Source organism: Cariama cristata, unplaced genomic scaffold, assembly GCF_000690535.1.
Source record: "Cariama cristata isolate BGI_N322 unplaced genomic scaffold, ASM69053v1 scaffold5224, whole genome shotgun sequence".
In the NCBI taxonomy this organism is placed as follows: Eukaryota; Metazoa; Chordata; class Aves; order Cariamiformes; family Cariamidae; genus Cariama; species Cariama cristata.
The window spans coordinates 4,156-25,196 of NW_009613377.1; the positions used below are offsets into that span (position 1 = coordinate 4,156).

At 38.6% G+C, this 21,041-nt stretch overlaps 1 protein-coding gene and 1 pseudogene across 1 annotated transcript in view; both read right to left on the minus strand.

Annotated features, from left to right (window-relative positions):
• LOC104160763 overlaps window positions 1-1,966 on the minus strand; it is a 6,080-nt pseudogene extending 4,114 nt beyond the window's left edge.
• Window positions 1,967-4,992: 3,026 nt separating this feature from the next.
• Window positions 4,993-21,041, minus strand: part of LOC104160764 (solute carrier family 12 member 7-like) — a 50,805-nt gene continuing 34,756 nt past the window's right edge. Inside the window, exons 17-26 of the mRNA XM_009698979.1 lie at window positions 20,847-21,015; window positions 17,787-17,982; window positions 17,294-17,463; window positions 17,014-17,145; window positions 15,260-15,361; window positions 12,272-12,388; window positions 9,761-9,942; window positions 8,443-8,457; window positions 5,560-5,693; window positions 4,993-5,084 (exon numbers count right to left, since the gene is read on the minus strand). Coding sequence (XP_009697281.1) covers window positions 4,993-5,084; window positions 5,560-5,693; window positions 8,443-8,457; window positions 9,761-9,942; window positions 12,272-12,388; window positions 15,260-15,361; window positions 17,014-17,145; window positions 17,294-17,463; window positions 17,787-17,982; window positions 20,847-21,015 — 1,309 coding nt within the window. The remainder of the gene's footprint in view (window positions 5,085-5,559; window positions 5,694-8,442; window positions 8,458-9,760; window positions 9,943-12,271; window positions 12,389-15,259; window positions 15,362-17,013; window positions 17,146-17,293; window positions 17,464-17,786; window positions 17,983-20,846; window positions 21,016-21,041) is intronic.

Consider the following 21,041-nt stretch of genomic DNA (forward strand, 5'->3'; position numbering starts at 1 on the left):
TGGCACGGATGCTGCCTTTGGATCATCAGGCATCGTCCCAGGAGGAAAAGGCGATGGTACGCTGCAGCCTGCACTGGCTCCTGTTCATCCTGCTGCTCAAGCCTTTTTTCCCCTTAGGAGCTGCAGGAGCTGCTGCACCCGAGTAAAGAAGTCCACCAGCTTCTGGCGTGGAAAGAGACAGGGCGTAAACCTGCCTGTTTGTGTTGGTATTGGCCGCGGCCCCCTGCAAAGGGGTTGAGGTGGGGAGAAAATGACTCCATGCCCGTGCTGGCGGAGCAGACCTTAACGCTGGGCGGGGCGCAGTCCCATCTGGACCAGGATCCAGCTGTAGAAGTGCTGAGTGGAGGTGTAGACTCCGGGCCGTTTGGCTCTGGCACAGCCTTTCCCCCAGCTGGTCATGCCAACAAGCCAGAAGTAGTCAGCGTTGTTGTCTGCACACGAGAGGACCACCGCGGTCACCCTGCAGCAGAGAGAGGATGAAGGTGGTGTTGGGTGGCCACTGTCAGCATTTGTGGCTGGCTCCTGCTCTCACCCAGCACCTGCCAGAGCTGTGTCCACTGCACAGAAAGGCTCTGCTGGGTGCTGCAGCCTACAGAAGCTTGTGTGGGAGGGGGTCGTGAGCCTGTAAGGTAGCGCTGTCGCTCGTCTCTGCACACTGATCCTGGATGCGTGGCAGAGGGATGTTCCTGGATGGGGATCTGGACCTGTGGGCTGGCAAGAGACTGGATGGGCTTTCTGGGCAGAGTGCCAGGCCTGTGGGATGAGGGGGGCACTGGCAGATGAGGAAGGGGAGGTGAGCCCCAGCAGCGGTGGTGACCCATGAGTGGTGGGAGGGTGACTTGCCAGGGAAAGCCTGTGCTGGGATATGTTTGGGCAGCTGAGACAGGGCTGCCTGTGGTGCTGGGGGTTGACTTGCCAGCACACAAGTTGTGGGTGTGGATGGCCCCTGCGTACCACCGGCTGCTGTTACAGAGGTTGGCATCGATGAGGCGGACCTTGGCCTCCTGCAGGACATCAGTGGATCCTCCAGCTGTGAGCACAGAAAAGAATTAACACCCAGCAGCTTCGTGCCAGTTCTCCCCTGTCTGGCTGAACACCTTCCCTAGGGCTTGACTTTGCGTCTTGAAGGCATTGTACTGCTGTTTTCCTTTCGTCTTGCTTTGGATAGTGGGTCAGGCCCATCTCTCTATAGGCATAGGTCCCTGCAGCCTGACCCTGGCTTTCGCCTCTGCTCTCAGGAAGCCCAGCCTCTCTCCCCAGTGTGCCAAGCTGGCATACATATGCATAAGAATTCCTGGAATCAATATACATATTCATTCTGCTTCCTGGAACTAATTATCATATTGGCACAGTTGGCTCTTATCTTTTCTCAGTCCTTGAGTTTGTAAGCCCATTATCTACAGGGTCATTCCTGTTTCTTGTTCCCTTATTTACTTACAGTGTTATCTAAACTACCAGCTAAAAGTCAGGGTGTGAAGTCTCCCTCCACAGTTGATTCTGTCAGGTGAAGCCTCTCTTATCAACTGCGCATGCTCCCCAAGCGGGGTTTTGCCCTCTTTCAGGGGGGCCATCTGAGCTGGAGGTTATGATCTCCCACTACCACTGTTACCTTTGTCCTGCTCTCAGCCAATTTATTGTTGATGTCTGTGGGTTGTAACATTTTATGCCTCCTTTCATACCTAGAACTCACTCTCTTGAAGGTCTCTCTCTAGTTTCTTGCCTACTATCTTAGGTAACAGTGCCCCTTTTTTTATCATTTGTTCTTTTTCTTGATGCTTCCCAACCTTGTGATGCCAGGCTAAAGAATGCACCTGTTTTTCTCTTAATTTAGCTGAATTCTTTAACCCTTTGGTATCACCATGACACCTGTGACTTGGTTGGCATCAGCACACAAAAGGCACAAGCAATGCCAAGTCTCAGTTGGACTGATAGGGCCTGGCCAATAAGCCACTGCTGGTTCCCGCATGCCGCCTTCCTATGTTGTGCCCTTCCCACACTTCAGAAGGCCAGAGCTGCCTCCACGTGCCATCCGCTTTGGGCTGCCAAGGGAAGGTGCAGGCCAGGAATAGCTTTCCCTCCTGGCACCTTTTGTGTAGGAGCAATTCCTGGATGTTTTCAGTTTTGGAGCTGGGCCCCGATGGGAGTGGGAGATAGTGTGGGAGAGGTTATCTGCCTTCCCAAGCACTAGAGTCCCAGTGTTGTTGTGGCTGTGGAAGGGCTGCCAAGGGAAGGTGCAGCCCAGCAACAGCTTTCCCTTCTGGCAGGCATGGGATGGGGAGGAGAATTGGAAAAAATGGTAAAACACATGGGTTGAGATAAGAAGAGTTTAATAATTGAAATAAAATATAATAATGATGATGATAATTGTAATGAAAAAGGAGACCAAAAAAAGAGAGAAATAAATAAAACCTGAGAAAGACAAGTAATGCACAATACAGTTGGTCACCACCACCTGACCAATGCCTGGCCCATCCGTAAGCAGCGATCGGTCCCTCCCAGCCAACTCCCCCCAGTTTCTATACTGGGCATGCCGTTCTATGATGTGGAATATCCCTTTGGCTGGTTGGGGTCAGCTGTCCTGGCCGTGCTCCCTCCCAGCTCCGTATGCACCTCCTCACTGGCCGAGCTTGGGGAACTGAAAAGTCCTTGACCTGGAGTAAGCACTACTGAGCAACAACTACATCAGTGTGGTATCAACATCATTCTCATCCTAAATACAAAACCACAGCACCGTACCAGCTACCAGGAAGAAAATTAACTATCCCAGCCCGAGCCAGGACAGTATCCACCCACAATTTGCGTTGTGCTCAGGTCCCACACTTTCCAATACACACACACACCTTTCCTGTCTTTTGATATGCACACACAGATACCATTTCCTTAGTCTACAGGCCATCCCTGTAAAATGTCCATTCAGTTCATTTAGTCCATTATTGAACTCTTCTTATCTCAACCCATGGGTTTTACCTTTTTTCCAATTCTCCTCCCCATCCCATGGGAGGTGGGGGGGGAGTGAGCGAGCTGCTGCATGTTACGTAGTTACCAGCTGGGGTTAAACCACAGTCATATGCTAGAATGATCTGGGCAAAAGGGGATCATGCCCCTGTTTGTGTTGCTGCTTTGTCTTATTTCTTAAACTTTACATCATGAGCTCATTAAGTCACAGAGTATGTTGTCCTCTAAATTTGAAAGATGCAAAGGGACCGTGACAGAGGGTTAGGGGGTAGTGCAAACACAGCCCCCCAGTGTTGGTGGGGCTGTGAATTGGCTGCCAAGTGGTGGGTAGTGGAGCCCTAGATGGTGGGTGTCCCTTTTGGAGCTGGGCTCCGGTGAGTGTTCACTGTTCCCTCAAGTTCTGCTTTGATTTTGGCTAAGCCAGCTCAGGCACCAGGAGCATCCAATTACATTTCTCCCCAGTGGTCCAAGAATGTCTTTTCATGTACTTCTTGATAGGTTGTGCAAATCTAGCACGTTCAGATGCCTTCTGGTCAGTCCACAGGGCCACCATAGGTCTTTCATTGTACCTAAGGGCCCCTGGAGTGCCTTTGGTGTGGCCTAGGGTACCTCTGAGTGCCTATACATAAACCTAATCCTAAACCAAAGTCAAAACCTACACCCGCACCCAGTGGTCTACAGGCACCTTCTGGTGTGCAGCATGCCTTTCCAAGTGACTTTTGTGCAACATTGGGTCATCTGATTATCTTTCTGTGTTCCCCCTGTTGCTAGAGGGATTGGTAATGGCTGCTTTCAGATTTTGCTGTTTGTAACTTTGTTTTTCTTTGCCCAAGAGCACGATGACAAAAGCGCTGGCCTTGAGCCTAGTCAAATATTTGGGCCCTGCATCACTGCTGTCCTAGTCTGAGCAACAGAGGTGATGTTTGTATTATAAAAGAATAGTTTATATATGTTTAAATAAAACCATTCTTGTTAGAGTAGAACAACCTTCTAATACCCAACAAACACTTTAGGTCTTAAACATAATTTACAAAACTAAACAGTGTCCAAAAATGGGCAGAATTCTGACAGAAGCAAAATGTTTCTATTAAGCACCTAAATTAAGTTGTTCAACAATTTCAAATGAAAAACACTGAAAAGCTTGTTCAGTTCAGAAAATCAGATTTTATTTTAAACAGCAGCACATACATACACCATTTTCAAAATACACATATTTGAAAACAAGAGACTGCATTTCATTAACCAACTTGCTATGGTTTATCAATTGTTACAGTTATATTCGCAACCAGGTGGAGTTACTGGATCACAGCCTTCCTATGAGACCGATGCTCTTAGGTTTCACTGGTATAGTTGTTCAATAATATAACTGCTAGTAGCTCATAAAAAAAACCCCACACAACCTGTCAATTTACTATTACTGTTATCCAGAGGCTTCAGCTACCTGCCTAACTATTTTAAATAGAGAAATGTTATTTAAAACAAGTGTGGCAAATCATGAACTTCAGGGAAACACTGTATGCACATAATATACAAATTTGAGTAGTTGTATACACTTCTAAATAAAGTTTCCTGAACAAGGACTAATCCCAACAGAAGCAACACAGCAGCATTTTGGTAAGGGAGCAATGCAACTTTTCCTAAAACCTTTCCCTTTTATTTAGATGCAGAACAAAGATTAAAATCATCAAAAGTTGCTTGCATTTCTGTGTGTTTAAAAATATCATTGCATTACCATTTCTTTTCTTTTTTCACCAGTTTGTCAGAATGTGCTACATATAAATACCCTAAGCCGTCCACCATTTATTAATTCACTACAGAAATATTTTCTACATAAAATATAATTTAAATATAACTTTTTAATAGAAAAAACCAGAACACATCATCAGAAGATTCAGCTTGCAGGTAACTTTCAATGCACTAGGAACTCTTAATGAAGCTACTCAAATTATGGCAAATAACTTTTTCTCTTTTTTTTTTTTTTAATGTGGGGGGGGGGGGGACAGGCCAGGGCAGATTTGAACAAAATGTGCAAACAGGTTAAGAATAAATGGTGATCACTTCACGTCCACTGCCTCGGACCAGGAGAACTCTATCCAAACCTTCTGTCAGAACTTCCAAAAACTCCATGTCTGAAATATCATTAAGTCAAGGAATTTATTCAGAAAAGAAACAAAATAGTCACTAATCTCTCTCAAAAAAATCTGACATATAATGCAAAAAAATCAAGTTCAATAATTTCATTAAAGAGGAGTTTTCCTGTGTCACTTTTTACTTTCCCATTATGTAATCCACCTGCTTGCTCAAGTAGAAATGAGCCGTAATTTGGGGGAAATTTCTAGTTCTGCCCTACTCACCTACAGGAAAGATAAAAATAGATATTCTAAAATAAGTTCAAAATTGAGGATTGCTTTACATCAATTCAATAAAAAGCCCCACCACTATCAACATTTCTTAAACCTCTGTGGAATCAAAAGTCATTTTCTTAAAGGCAAACTTATGCTTACCATGGTTACTAATGGTTATCCCAACAAGTAGACAATGGCATAATTGCAAAAGTCAAACTCCCAATTTCAAGAAATATGGAAGCAATACAGTAGAGGATACAGTTTTCATCCCCTTTTCTGTTTTTAGGAGGTCCAGGCATATTCAGGAGAACTAGCTGAGCATGCTGTGATTTATTAAGCACTACTCCATTGAGCTTCACAGCAGTGTGCATTCTTCTCACATTTGACTGATTCCTAGCATGCAAACAAACATTTTTAACTATCGTCACAATACTTAGTATTTGAATTTACAAATTTAATCTATACACACATAGAATAAGCTATTTTCATGGACACCAGTATTTGTACACATTCAACATAACTTTGAGAAAATGCAATACTTGGGTTTAAAAGACTTTTTTTTCCTTTGAAAAGAACATTTAACTCTGAAATTCAACGAATTCTAAGCAGACTGCCAAAATGTACAAATCTTCCAATTGTCAGTTGGTTTTACAAAGATGAGGCAAAAACTTAACTTCAATAGAAATTAAGTTTAGTCGAAAACACTGAGAGTCCAGTTTATTGAATTACATAAAAAAAGTAACTGGATTTGTAAAAGAAATTCCAAACAAAGGAGTTACAGGAATAGAGAATTTATGTTGTACTGTACAAGATTTCCCTCATGCTCTTTTGGAAACATTACAAGATTACTATAAGCCTAGTGATGAAAATTCAGAAACAGCACAGAATTTATGAAAAAACTACTTGTTTCTTATGTCATGAGTAAGGCAGTAAGCAATGAACTGAAATTGAGCCTCCTCCCTTACATTATCAATATTAACTACTGCTTTGCTTATTGCGTCCACAAATATAATAATTGTAAATTTGTGTGCAAGAGGAAGAAACCGCTAGAACTTTAGAGATTTCCTTGTTTTAGGATCTATCTTGGATGATTTAGTTGCTCTTCAGAACAAAATAAAAGAACAGTTTCCTTATAGTTCCTGAGAAACTGCCATCTGCGTAAAACTAGCCAAGACTGGAAATGAGTCATACGCCACAGTGCAACAGAAATATCCAGACTTTATCAAAGGTTATTTATTCAAAAGATCCGCTACCCAAAAGTAGATTCCTTACAAGTGAAGTGAGTCATTTCAAAGCGAACCTCAGAAACACAGGGTGACCGCACATCTCAAGAACAGAGTTAAGACACTTATATCACTCTGTCCGGTGCAATTTTAGCACTGTAACTAGTGGTCTCACAGTAAAAGCATAACCGTACCTTGCTCAGCTGGGCTCACATACTGTCCCCATATACTGTCCTATGGCAGAGACAGGACTGTCCTATGGCAGCAGGTCATAAAGACATCCTCTGAAGTGCCTGATCAGGTCTGGTGTCTTTTGAATTCCATTAATAGCAATCAAAATTATAGCACAAACCCCAGCACTGTTTCAGCTCAGGTAAACAACAGAAATTAATGAGATCTCTTTTCCCAAAAGAAAAAGATTTAGGAGGCTAAAATTTACAAAAGGAAATGTCCACCTTTGTTCTACTACCAGAGGTCATTTCAGAGGACTACACCAACACTCAACCCTAGAATCTTCTAGCACCATGAGGTCACCCTCAGATTATATAAATAAGTGTGGAGCTGAGAACAGCAGCCAGATACAGGCTCATTCAAACACACGGGACCAAGAAAGATCAGGAATGCTGGAGGCATATGTACTTGTGTTCTACTAAGTCCGCTTGTTTTATTATGAAGGGAAAAGCCATTAACAGGATACTATTAGAAGTAGCATGTCTCATGTTGTATTTTCATCCTTGATTTTGCAGGGGCAATTAGGAAAAAAAAAAAAGGCATTTGACCTAAAGTTTAGTGGCCAGTGGAGACCAGCCCCATCAATTTAAATTGATTTTTTTTGTTCCCCTCTCTCTAGCATTTTCCCCCAAGACAATGATATTTCCAAAACTGAGTTTATCAGTCCCTCCTGGGGGATTTTCTGTCACAGCAGCCATCTGTCCTAAGGACCAACTGTACAAAAAACATATATACAACATAAGAATACTTGAAGCTGTTTTTCAGAAGCAGAACAGCAGCTTGAGAAGACCAAAGAACACCAATGGAGAGGTAAGAATGTATAACTGAAGAGGTGTATAAATATTGAAGTAGAAACATTGTTAAACTAGGAATAAAATGCACGGGAAATACGCAGGGTGTAAATTTGTGATGGAGCGGGCAAGAATTTAGCACTGAAATAAAGGCTCAAATTGACTAAAGGTATGCTGTGTACAGTGTGAACTGAGGCTGACTAATTTCATTTAGCCTTCAAGCACTGATAGAACTGAAATCATACATGTTACGCACAGTAAGCTTTCTAAGTTGTCATAAGAAGCTCAATTTGTTAAACAGACAAAATGAAGACAACCCTGGGCTCTGAAAAAAAGCAGAGCAATTGCAAGTCAGTTCCATCCAAGAACAAAGAGAGATGTAATGTCCCATTTTTGTATACTGTCATACCCAACATATATCTGAATTTATGTTATCTCTGCACACGCACAGGTTGGTAGAAGGGAGGCAAGAACTGGCATTTGATGAAATGTGAAAGTTCCCTCTGAAGAAATTCATCCTTATTGCCCAAAAAGTTATATCACAATGGAGGCTATTTTTCCAGAACAAAAAAAAAAATTCACTTTTTAACATAGTTGATTAGAAAACTAAATATTACACTGGTGCAGAAGAGTTCTGTCAAGTTTTACATTCTTACAGAAACTAATACATGTTCTGTGACTTACCTTGAATGAAACGTTGATAATATTTAGAAGAAAACATTAACAAGTCACAATGAAAACATCTTTCAGTGATAACTACTAAATCACAGTATATAAAACAAGGTACAAAAGCATACACGCACTGCATGATTTAGGAAACATGCATACAATGTACAAGACCACAAGAACCAGGGAACACAGCCTACGTTGCATAAGCAAAATGAAATTTAGACTTACAGATTTCCCCATTCTCTATGTGGAAGGGAAGCAAATACACAGAAAAAAATATGTCATCAGGTACATTAATTAAACAATATTAATATATTTTACAGGCACACTAAGTTTGAACTGTAATTTCCACCCCCAACCACATATTGTTTCAAAATATTTGAATATTTAAACATTTAAAATAATCCAAATATTTAAAATAATCTGAAGTCTGCATCTTGCACAATTCTAGAGAAGTAATAGGAAATATTTCCAAGACATTAACACCCCACCTCTAACAATTAGAGTATAATGCAACCCAGAACAAAGCTCAGTGCTTTAGAACGTAAGCAAGATGATGTTTAGAATTTGCAGCAGACATACTGTTTCTACAGAGCTCAGAGCAAATCCACAAAACAACTTAGGATTTTAAGGTGCTGATTCTAACTCTACTGTCTGCAAGTCCTAGATTTAAGATATGTTTCCTTTAGATATTAACATCTCCCTTGACATCCACAGTTTTGCTTTGGACATGTGCAGAAAATAGCCTAGACCATGCTTATAACTACATTCTTCCAGAACTCAGAAGAGATGCATGTGTATGCTTGAATCACAACATGAGGAAGCAAACAAGCTGATGTCTTTGTCATTAGTTTTAGGTCTACTACATCAGCCTTGACACAGGCAGTAGCTCTTATCTATTAAGTGACTTCTATTTAAGAAAAAGACATTAAGGAATACTCCAACAGGAAATACTTAATATAAGAAGATATACATATAAGCACAAATTTTATATTGCTTTAATTTACAGGATGAGGGCCGAATGTCCATTTAAAAAAAAACCACAAACCAAACACCAAAAAGAAAAAAGCGCCCCCCGCCCCAAATCTCCACCCAAAGACCAAAACATAAGCTATATGTCTTGAAAGAGTCTATCTGCTTCTTTGGTACTCCCTCCACTCCAACAAAACATAATAAATGAGACAGGGAAATCATATACAGTAATTTGTTACCCAGAGGAAGAGAGAAAAATAAAAGTTATTGTTAAATATTTTAATGTGTATGCTTTCTGGTACAATCCAGAAGTTGAGTTTAGAGCTTGAAGCCTGTCATATTTAAGCTTCATTCACAAGATTCATGTAAATGACTCTTTACAGTCATTGTTCCAAAGTCCATGCTAGTTTCATAAAGATGGCATTTAAGGGAAGCAAATGGAAAGATCGTGTTTGTATTCAACTTTAAGTAAACCAGAACTTCTTAAACAAAACACAGAACAACACCACCACCCCACACGCACTAAAATACACACAATCGAACACAAAACTCCAAACACTAGGTGTATACTTACGGCTTCATGTTGAAAATATCTTTAAAGCCAGACACATTTGAATCTTTGTTTTTATGCTTTTCAGCTACAAGCTTTTCTTTAGTCCAGGTCATTTGCACTTTTTCCGGCACAGCAGCAGCCACATTTGCTTTGACGGTTGGAGCTGAGTGCGAGGCCGTGTTTCTGTCATGGATCAGCTGAGCCTGGCCACAAAACAACCAACCAATCCAAGATTCAGCCAAAAAGAGCATTTGTAGATTACAGATTATTAAAATTTTGAAAAGGAATTTCTCAGCAGTGGAACAAAAGAAGATACAGAAAAATGCACCTTACTTTGTGAACAAATATGAGACTGTTTTGACTTCAGCATGAAATGAAACTGCTTGTAAAAATGTAGTTATTTGTTTATATTTGCAGGATTACATCTGGGCTGGGACATTATTTTTATAATGAACTAAAGCGACATTGAAACCAGCCTGAGGGTACAACACCATGGGTTTTTGCCAGTGAAAAACTTGAAAGCCAGTGCTCTCATTCTACATCAGTTACATAATTATTTTCTCACACACTGTCATAAACACTTACCCATTTCACATGCCTTTAGCCGAATTACCAGCATGACCCTCATCATCCCAGTAACACAATGTTGGACTGGTTGAATTGAAGGCTAGTTACATGCCATTAGATTATTTCTGCGCACAAGTACATATTACATAAATGAAAGCCAATCAGTCTAACCATGAAGGGACCTTCTCTTCTCTTATAATACCAGAAATTCAAATCACAACTTTAAGAACACAATATTGTTGTTCCCACATGCATATGGACTTCTGTGTTCTCCATTTCCCATTCCCTTTGCTCCTCTTGAAGAAAGAAATATTTAAACACGTTATTTACTTACGTTCCCTCATAATACTTTGTCCATAGGTTTCTGTATTTCCATCAAAGACAACACAAATACAGTACCTTAGACTCTTCAAATCATAAGGGAATTGGTATGGGGGGAGGATTGTTTTTGTGGTTTGAGGTGTTCTGTTTTAGGTGGGGGTGGGTTTGGTTTTTTTGGTGTGGCAGGTTTGTTTGGTTTTGGTTGTTTTTGTTTTTGTGTTTTTTTTTTTGGGGGGGGGGGGAGGTGTTTATTTAAGATCTTCAGCAGTTATGAAGTCTCTTCAGAGACTTGTTAAATCATGAGTTGAAGCTCCTGTTCCATTTGGGGACCTCAATAACCTCAATTATTCAGGTGTTAGTGATGGTCATGTCCCTCCGTATGTGATGAATCAGAAGAATCAGTTTCATTCACGTCACAATCAAAAGCATGAATAAAATCAAAGCAGATGAGAAAACTACTTTCTATCTCTGAACAGCTATTCCCCCGGTGGTTCACAAACCATAATTGCAGTTGTTTTTAAATGCCTAAGACCTTCTATATTTTTCTTAGGTTATTTCCCTAGTCCCTATCCTTGATGATTCCCAAATCCTAGAGTTCAGTTCTAAGGTTCACATAGATATCTGTTTGACAGTCTTCATATCTCCCCAGAAGATTAAATTATGAGTCAAGACCACAAATCATAAGTTACTGTGAATACAGTTCTATCATGAGAATGGAAAAAGCTAACAAATACATGCAGATACTGTACGTTACATACAGCAGTATCCAATGAACTAAAATTTCAAACTAACAACTGTAAGATGAGTTCAGTACAACTATGCTTCAATGGAAGACAGTTTGTCATTTTTAGAAAGACAGTGAGGCCAAGAGAAATTCCAGACCTATAGCACATGTTTATAAAAAGGCAACAACAACAAAAGCACATTTTTGTTACCAGTGCTATTTTGATACCAATACAACATGTTCTTTTCATACTTCACGAGGAAAGGGAAACACAAAGGTATACAGCATTTCTACAAACTAGGCCACACATCTTCAGATATGAGCAACACTTCAAGTGCACACTAAAACCATTGATTACATCAGTCCATTTCCTTTCAAACTGACAGAAGGTAGTAATGACATAATGCAGAAAGTAGTAATGACATTTACGATTTAATAATGGCTTGTCAATAAGCATAGAAAAGCTTTAAAAAGCCCTAGTATATCTATACAGTCTCTGAGAAATAGGATCTATTCGATATAGGAACTATAAAGAAAGGCAATGCTTTGTAAAAGCATGAAATATGCTTATTGATGAAACACCTACTATTAAGACTTTAAGAGACAGAAGGCAGAGAAGTATCTTTGCTTCTGGCTCTTAAGAAAAAGCAGCACTCTCAGAAACATAAGTGTTTCTTTTATGGAAAACAAGTGTGAGAAAAATAGGATGTAGTTCACGTCACAGAAGCATCATCTAGAGAAAAAAATAGAGGGTAAGATAATGAATACAGAAAAATAGAAAAATAGTAAAATTAAAATTTGTGAAGAGCTGTTCCATAACACTAAATTATCAAGTTGTTCATTTGTAGTTCAGTTTGCAATAGTGGCACTTCAAGCATTGCAATGGGAAAATATATCTAGCCAGTACTATGCCCAACTACCTCCTCCTCTCGACAATCGTTAGTCAGCAGTGCCTCTGCATCTTGGTCAATGGACTGTGGACTGGAGTAGCTTTTTCTTCTGATTGAGCCTCGAGACTCATCAGTGATGCTCTGAATCTGGGACAAAAAGGTTACCAATGACAAAAAAAAAAGTCTACAGAAAAAAGCAGATGATTATATTATTCAAAATAAAAATTGTCTTCATTTAAATAGATGAGATTTGGTTGTTTTGGTTTGTTTTCACAAACAGGCCATTTGTTGATATATACTATGGGGCTCTTTTTTAAATGTTTAGCAATTAGTTATGAAGTCTCTTTAGAGAGATTTGTGAAAACATGAACTGAATTGAATCCTTTAGTCTATATCGGAACCTCAAATTATTGACTTGTTTGTGAGGGTCACATCCCTTTACATTCATATATGTGATGATTCAGATGTATTGATTTTATTCAGTTACAATCAAAAGTATGAAAAAAATTTAAGCATATGAGAAAGCTGCTTTCTGACTCTATAAATACTGATTTATTTCCAAGTGGTTCACAAACTATAATTGTGCTCCTTACCTACATGCACCCACATTTCTGCCAATCTTATCTAGCAGCAGCACTCTGCACAACAACACTTGTGCTGTGCAATTCGACACAAAGTAGTGGTGGGGTGGATGACTGCCTTCTCACAGCTCCAACAATATAATAATATTGTATTGGCCCAACAGTCATTAGTCAGGACAAGCCAGAGAAGGAAGCCAACAAGTACTAGGAAGGCCAGCAAGGAAGTTAACAAGGCTCAATATTTTCTTTCATCTTTGCAGCATTATTGTCAAAGTCAAATAAATAAATGATTGGCAGTTGCACCTAAGTCTGCCGATCTTATGCTTTGCAGGCATGTGTTATATTTACACTTCAATAGAAGCAAATCATCCAAGTTTCTGAAAAAAGGAAACAAAAATCCAATTAATCCCCATGTCTCACTTCCCCAAGAAAACCCACAGGCAAGATCAAATAAAGTTCCTTTTAAAAAAGTGACAGAAGAGGAGAGAGTGAGGGTGATTCCTCAGGGATAAGAGCATGTCTATGACGGAAACAGTAACAGAATGCTGTACAAAACCAAATTCTCCTCTTTGCAAAGGTCTGAACCTCATTTGAAGGTGTACAAGCACAAAAGTGAGGTTAAAATACTAACCTTGCTGGTAACAGGAAACAAAACTACTAGGGTTATACTTGAATGTCTGGAGACAGATAATGAAAACAAAAGCAATGCTAATTTGAACTAGTGATATTAATTAGAGAAACGTTTTGGAGGTCATCATTAAACTGGAGGGGATGGCTCAGCTCATTTAAGAGAAGATGATCAGATTAAGAAAGGGCCTGGCACCCAACTTGTAGCTCCAGAGGAAGTGAAGGTGTAACTAAACAACATTTTCTGATGAAAATACAGAAGAACAAGACAGATTAAGATATCCTAATCAGAAACAAGAGATGGATATGGCTTTTATTCTTGGACAAGGCAGGAAATAAGTACTACATGTTCCTGGAATTATCAAGGATTTTACTTCAGACCATGAAATAAATTAAATGGTCTTTACACCTCAGATTTCACCCTGCCTGATATGAAGGAACAAACTAAAGCTATAATGGTGATGGTTACATTCAGACAAAAGTGAGTAAAAAAAACCAACAAACAACACACACCAATAAATATGTGAGGGGAGAAAGAAGTTAAAACTTCCAAGCAAACAGTAGTATAGATTCCAACCAACTCACAGAGCTGAGAAGAAATTCTTTTGTCTCCAGTACAATTTATATGCTATAGACTACAGAGCCTTAGGTCCTTGGGCTACTTGTAAAGCATTTATGAGTAAGTCAAATCCTTAAAAGTCTAACTGATTAATCAATCTACAGTGAACTTCACTGGAAAAATACCAGTGTTCAATAAAGAAACTAGAAAAATTTAAAAACACCGGAGAGTAAAGAGTACAGGAGAGCTTGTTTTTTACTGAAAAGATGTTAGGCAGACTCAGACCAAAGGAAAACTACCATCATGCAGATGAGAAGAGGATTTACAGCAGCACATCGTTGTAGCAATACAATGCATCTTTAGGAACCTTAAAAAAATCCTGCAAAATGCACTGGCTTGAAGGATTAACACCAAAAAGGCTTAGACATAAGATGAGTTACAATTATCAGTAGACAAAAAAGCCACAAGAAAAAATTCTAGTTATTTTACAAATGAGAAATTAAACACAGAGACCTCTTATTTGGCATGGGAGGGAAATCACTATAAGTGATAGCAAAATCAAAGTATTTAATACCTTTTACATTACTAAAAAGCGTTGATAATAATGGGATAGTTAACAGAATAAATGAGGGGGCAGAAGCATAAGCCAAAAGGAAAAAAAAAGAAAACGATTTAAAAGTTACAAATATTCATGAAAATACAGCTGTGTGAAGCTTGTCACTACAACATGCAAAATACTATCGTGGACTAGTAAGGGTAGGGGAGTAGTAAATGTAGCATTCCCATCTGGATATCATAGGATTATAGGTTGGCCTAATTTTGCCTCCAGAAACAACAAATAGTTGATACATAAAACATTCAAAATAATGCAGAAACTAAAAAATAGTTAGTGTGAATTGCACAAGACCAAGTCACAAAGCTAATCAGCCCAGTTGAATAACCTTAGAACTGTAGCTACTAATAAATGTCAAGTTTGGGAATGTTCTGATATATTCCACCCTGACACTCAAATGTTTTGCTAGTAAATACTTGCACTAATCTTAACAAGAACAGGAAAACTCTAAACATCTGTACAAATAAAAAAGGATTATTTTTTCCTCACATGTTATTTTAACCTTGCAAGTGAAACCTGCTGTAGAGAAACTAACACAGAATGCAGTTATAAAAGCTAGTTAGAAACTGACTACAAGCCATGGCCACAGAAATACTACGTTCAGATTTTTCAGTGTCTCGCCAAACCAAAGTCCCTACCTCTCTAAAAAAATTTGATAGCTGCATCTGTTTTAGCATCTGAGATCGCTGTTCCATCATAAGTGTCTTCTCATATGTGAATGCAGAAATATCATTTTCAAACTGCAAAAGAGATAGGCATTAGAAACATCAGAAGAAAAGTACTACTCAAAAGAACAATGTTTAGCCAGCGTACCATATTCATTCCTGCATTCATTCAGTCCTAGATGTATTTATGGCACTAGAGTAATCCCAAGCATATAACTGATTGTTTCTGTCCTCAATCTTAAAACTTCATCTTCAAACAGCAATCTCGTACAATGATCTATCCTACTATACCAATAGTGTGATTTTTATCCAAATTTGAGGTACTCGGGACAGACGGTTCTGTTCCAACTAGGCTGCAGCAATGAGAAAGGCTTGAAAGTGCTTATTTAAACTAGATCTGCATTGCTGCCTCCTGAGCATGCGTGCACACTTGTTTCCTTAAAATCTGTCTAGAGCCACAAAATAACACATTGTCCTTTCACCAGCGAGAAATGTTCACTAATAGAAGCATTTATGAAGAAACTCCAGCCTATACTCTCACATCAGCTCAAACCTAAAATACAATGTAAAAATCTATAGGAGTCATCTGTGTTGTCACTGACTCATCATGTGTCTTCTCTTTTGGAAGATTCTCGGGGTTAAATATGACCTGCATAAGAAAGGAATAAATTATGCTTCCTATACTGTCTTCTGCTCAAAATCCAATGCCTTTTTTATGGTACTCTGTTCATCTTCTTTCACCTGCACATGCCACAGTTTTTTAGTCTTTCATATTGAGTACTCTAGGTAAAACAAAAATAAAATAAAAACAATTTTTCTTACTTCCTAGTTCAAAATACTAACCAATTTTTTCATAAATAATTTTTTTCATAAGTAATTTAAACGATTCTTAAAGTTTGCTTTATGGCTGATTAGCACAGTAAGTCTTTTTGATAGGTTTTGTCCATTCCAGGAACTTGTGGTTGTCGAAGTTTTGATACATCTTCTTCCTCCCACTTCAGAACGAGTTTAAAAGGTTTTTTTGAGGGTGTTTTTTTGCTCTTACTTTGGACATTATGCTAGTCACCTTTGAGTGCTGGAAATTAAGTTTTTCCTTAGTTGCCAAAAACAGCGGGTCTAGACAGACTACAGCTTTAGTCCTTTCTCCTTAGCAGTTTACAACCAGTATTTAAAAAGGGAAAAAAGTTACAAAATTCATTTTGTTACTATTTGACTTGTGAATCTGTAGCTGTATTGTCTTGCTGTTCAGCGCCAAAGAGGCTGACAATGCCAAAACCAACTGACATACTCTCGTGGGGGCCTAGGGCTTCCCTATTCCAGAGAGATATTCATACAGCCACTGGAGACAGAGACATGTTCATCCTCTCTCATGATGGATGCCATGGATTATTGGATTAAGCACATGCAGCCTTTTCACTGCCTCCTAAAAATTAAAGCTTTTTCCATCCTGAATGAACTATCTCTATGGACTAGCCCTCATAAATGAAGTAGGCATTAACACATCAAAATGGCTCAACTCCACTTGACAAAACCATTAAACTCACTACCATATACACTAGCATTGTGATATGGTAAGATAATGTTTTTTAAAAAACTTCTTGTTCTTGGTGGGACTGCAATCTTTTCCTTTTTATATCTGGCCTAACATCTCTTAGTTTCAAAAATGCCAAATTCATTTTCCCAAGTTTAGCCTTAATTGCACCTAAAAAAAATATGCCGTAACATACCATTTCAACAACTTCCACTTCAGCGTTCAGTCTAAGATGATATAAGAACATCTGAAGATCCTTCTTCATTTGAATGCTATTATCATCCATTTGAGCGACAGTGAAGATACGCATTCTACATTTTCTCCAAACCTATCAAAAAGATACATTATAACAATTCATAACATGGCATTTGCTATCATGATGCATAACTATCAAAGTGAAAGAATATTTCATTAGAAACCCTTAGATCTATTCATCGCTAGAAAATGAAGTGCCAACCATTTTCTATGGTCCTTGCCTTGTGCTGTCGAAGGAGAAAAGGCAGTAACATCAGCATACCACCATCATGAACAATCCACCACACATCTATGTTTCCTTCAGTAAAACGTTCTTGATTCGTTGGAAATAAGTCAATGTTTTTAGCCACCAACAGTGCTTGCTGAGCTGCTGTTGTTTCTCGTACAGTGTCTGCAAGGAAAAACAAAACATTTGATCAAGAACTTCTAGTTTTCATTCACAGATTTTGGTTTTGTTTTAAATGCAAAAGCTTAAATCCTCCCAGATTCTGCTGAGGCAAAAGAGGGATATCCTGGGTTTAGTGACTAACCTGCTTAGAAGAACAAGAGAAGCCATGGTTGAAGAGACTGAGGGCTGAGAAAACCCATTCCACATGAAGTCAGATGTGGGGAAATATTCCCTTGTCCCCTGGATGTTCAGCATCACATTTCCTCCACACAGCAAATACATTAGTTACACAGTTGTATTACAAACGCGTAAGTCAATAAACATACCAACAAAATTTTTCCATGAGAAACGATTTTCTGTCTGCTTCCATGACTGTGGCCATGCCATCAGGACTGTGTTGTGCTTCATCCCTCCTAGACCAGCTGACTGAATTAAATAGGATATTCCATCTCTGAAATTAGGAGATACCACAATCTGGCAAAACCCTTTAGTCTTTTCTACTCCCATTAAGGCCTTAATGTTCTGCAAAAGGAAGATTACATGTGGGGAAATATAGTCATCAACACTGGTAATAAGCACCATAAAGAGTAACAGTACTAAATAAGAGCAAAATACTAGCTACTATGTACAACCAACATCAAGAAGGTGCTAATTCCAAAAGAGCGAACATTGTTCTATGACAACTAAAACCCAAAAAACCATCTCCCTAGAAGACACTACACACAGGTTTTTCATTACTTTAATTATTCATCCTTTTATTTCCAAAGAAGAATGAGCAAGATATGAGTAAAACTGCATTGCTAAAGATTACCTGAAGCAGTGTTACTTTATTTAAGTCAAGACTAACAAAGCACTGTATGTTTGGAATGACAAGTCCTTTCTTTTGGAACTAGAAGGGTTTGGAAAAACATTGACGCCAAGGACTTTAGAAGAAGATGCTGCCAAAGCTCCTTAAACAACTTTGACATCAAGAGTCTGATTATTTACTTACTGGCTGCCAACATGGAAAAATAGATGTGCAGGGGACAACAAATCACTGGCTGAATAACGACAAGATAAACTGACTAGATGAAATTAAAGGGGTGTGGGAGATTTAAACATGGCTTCCCTTCATTTAAACAGTTACAAACATATGGACACGTAACTGATTTATTTAAAAGTAGCATTCCAAATAGTATCAAGGTTGACATCAGCCAAGGGAACAACAGCCTTGGCATTTATTATGTTTTGATGGCACAACTTTAAAGGTCCCCTTCATTATCAATGACTTGTGTGGGAGATCAGCATGGTTTCAGAAGAAAGAACCAGCATATCAAAATTTGGAACTTCAGAAGCACCAAAATTCCTATCAAAAACCATCAGGAACAGATTTGATCACAGAATGTCTGGCACTGGCTCACTGTGGCTTCACATCAGAAATTCTGTTTAGTAGAGCAAAAAAAAATCTTCAGAGAGTTTGGTAGCAAAGCTAACAAGTCTGTCTTTACAAACAATATCTGCAAAGGCATCTCATTTTAAATAGGTGCGTTTTTCTCTTTAGAAGACAGACAGGAGAAATCTTGATTTCCTACAAGTCTTCCAGAAAACATTTTCTAGTTGAAATTTTCCAAAACCAATGAGGCCTCCAGACACTCAAACTTTTACAATTGATCTTCATTTCTGTTTTAAAAGCAATAGTTTCCTTGATCTTAGCACCAGGTCTGACTTTCTCGAGAACCCGGGGATTGGGTGTCCCTTAAATTCATTCCTGTTCCAACTCTCAAAAGTGTAGTTGATTTCAAGTTAAGCCAACTATTGGTAATATTTCAAATCCTCATGGGTAAACAGTTTCGGTTTAAAGGTTTTATTTGTTTTATTTCAGAGGCCTGATTGTATTCTTGGTCTTGTTTTCTACTCATATGTGTTGATAATAACAGCTTAACAACAATACATCCTTGCTAGACTTTTCCACCATATTTTTAAGCTAATTGCTCTCTTGAAGCCTTTTCATGTGATAACAGCTAGGACATCTCGCCTTATACTTGGTTATTATTTAAAACCACTAGGGACACTCTGAATACCAAGAAGGAGAAATAAGAAAGCTGCGAGAAAAAGAGCAATTAGCTTTGTTAAGTCTATTTCAACATCTCAAATGATTGTCTATTTTAGAGATATCAGGTCTGAATAAGTCACAGGCAATTTTACACAGCTTTGAAGATGACTTGGATCAAAACAGTAGATATTTTGACTGATACTCTTTTCAACAACACTGAAGATATTAACCATTTTTGGAAGATATAATGGCAATCAAAGCCTAATTTTGGAGTAGGCTTCATAGTACTTTTCTAAAGGCAATAGATTTTTCAATATTATTCAATAAGTTACAAGAAACACGGTATTTTCTAAAAAATGTTTCCCCACTCCATAAAGTTAGGGGTAGGAGAGTTTGTGTAGGTAAGCAAATACAATTATCTATACCAAGTTACTCCAATACTGGATTAAACAAAGCAGCACACAAGTTGTTTAACGCTGAACAAAAAGGGAAGCTTGCTTTGCATTGAAAATGCAAGGTGTATGAACAACGGATCTTCAGAAGCTCAGTCTACTAGCTTCCTTTTTTCCTTATTTCAGGGGACAATTTGAAATTAGGTTCAGGTATTTTCAAGGGCTTCCCACAAAAATGTCTATGTATTTCCAATCGGGTAGCACAGTCAAATACTGATAAGTTGTCAGGAAAAGAGAAGCATTTAAATTCACTTGTGTTTGTAAGCACAATTAGATGTCATCTTAAATTACATGACAACTTACTATTTTTTCCTACCTCATCCTACTTTCTCTGGAGATATGGGATAAATAGGAAAGGGGAAAAAAAAAGAAAGTAAAGCAAAGCATCTCAAGAAGGATGCTGTTTGCAGTTAAGCAACAGAGTGGGAATCTGGCAAATACTGCTCCTAATCCTGGCTCTGCTATATATTTCTAGGACAATGTAGAAAATACCAGGTATACATCCAGAAGATGAAATTATGCCAAACACATCTGCATTTGTTGAAGAAATGTTAAATTTTTTGTTAAATAAATCTGTTTTCTTTATAAGGTAATTCATTAAATATCATTTGGCTTTTTCAACAATGCAATTAGATTGTCAGCCCAAGGCTCTCAATATTAAAGAAAATAAAAATCTAAAAGGTATCAGCATTCTCTCATCCTATTGGGAAATTCTATAAAACATTTTGCTACACGCACCAACCTATTCTTTGCACATAATCATTGATTGTGCTGATAGTAAAGACTGATGTCTTATTCAATACTTTACAACAGTCTGCTCTAATTCAAGATATGAGTTATCCAGATTCAACATTTAAACAGGAACGGAAGATACAAGCATTCGTAAGTGGTCTTCTACATACCTCTTCAGCTTTCTGAGTTTCTGTATATTTATCCAAGTAGATTCCCTGAAGCACAGAGCCCACGATAGTCAGTCCTTTACCAGCCTTCAACTGAGAGGTAAAAGAAAGCAATCTAGGATGTTTCACTAACTGCTCACTATCCAAGTTTAACAAGACCAAAAGTTGAGGTCTGTCAAAAAAAAAAAAGTTAAACAT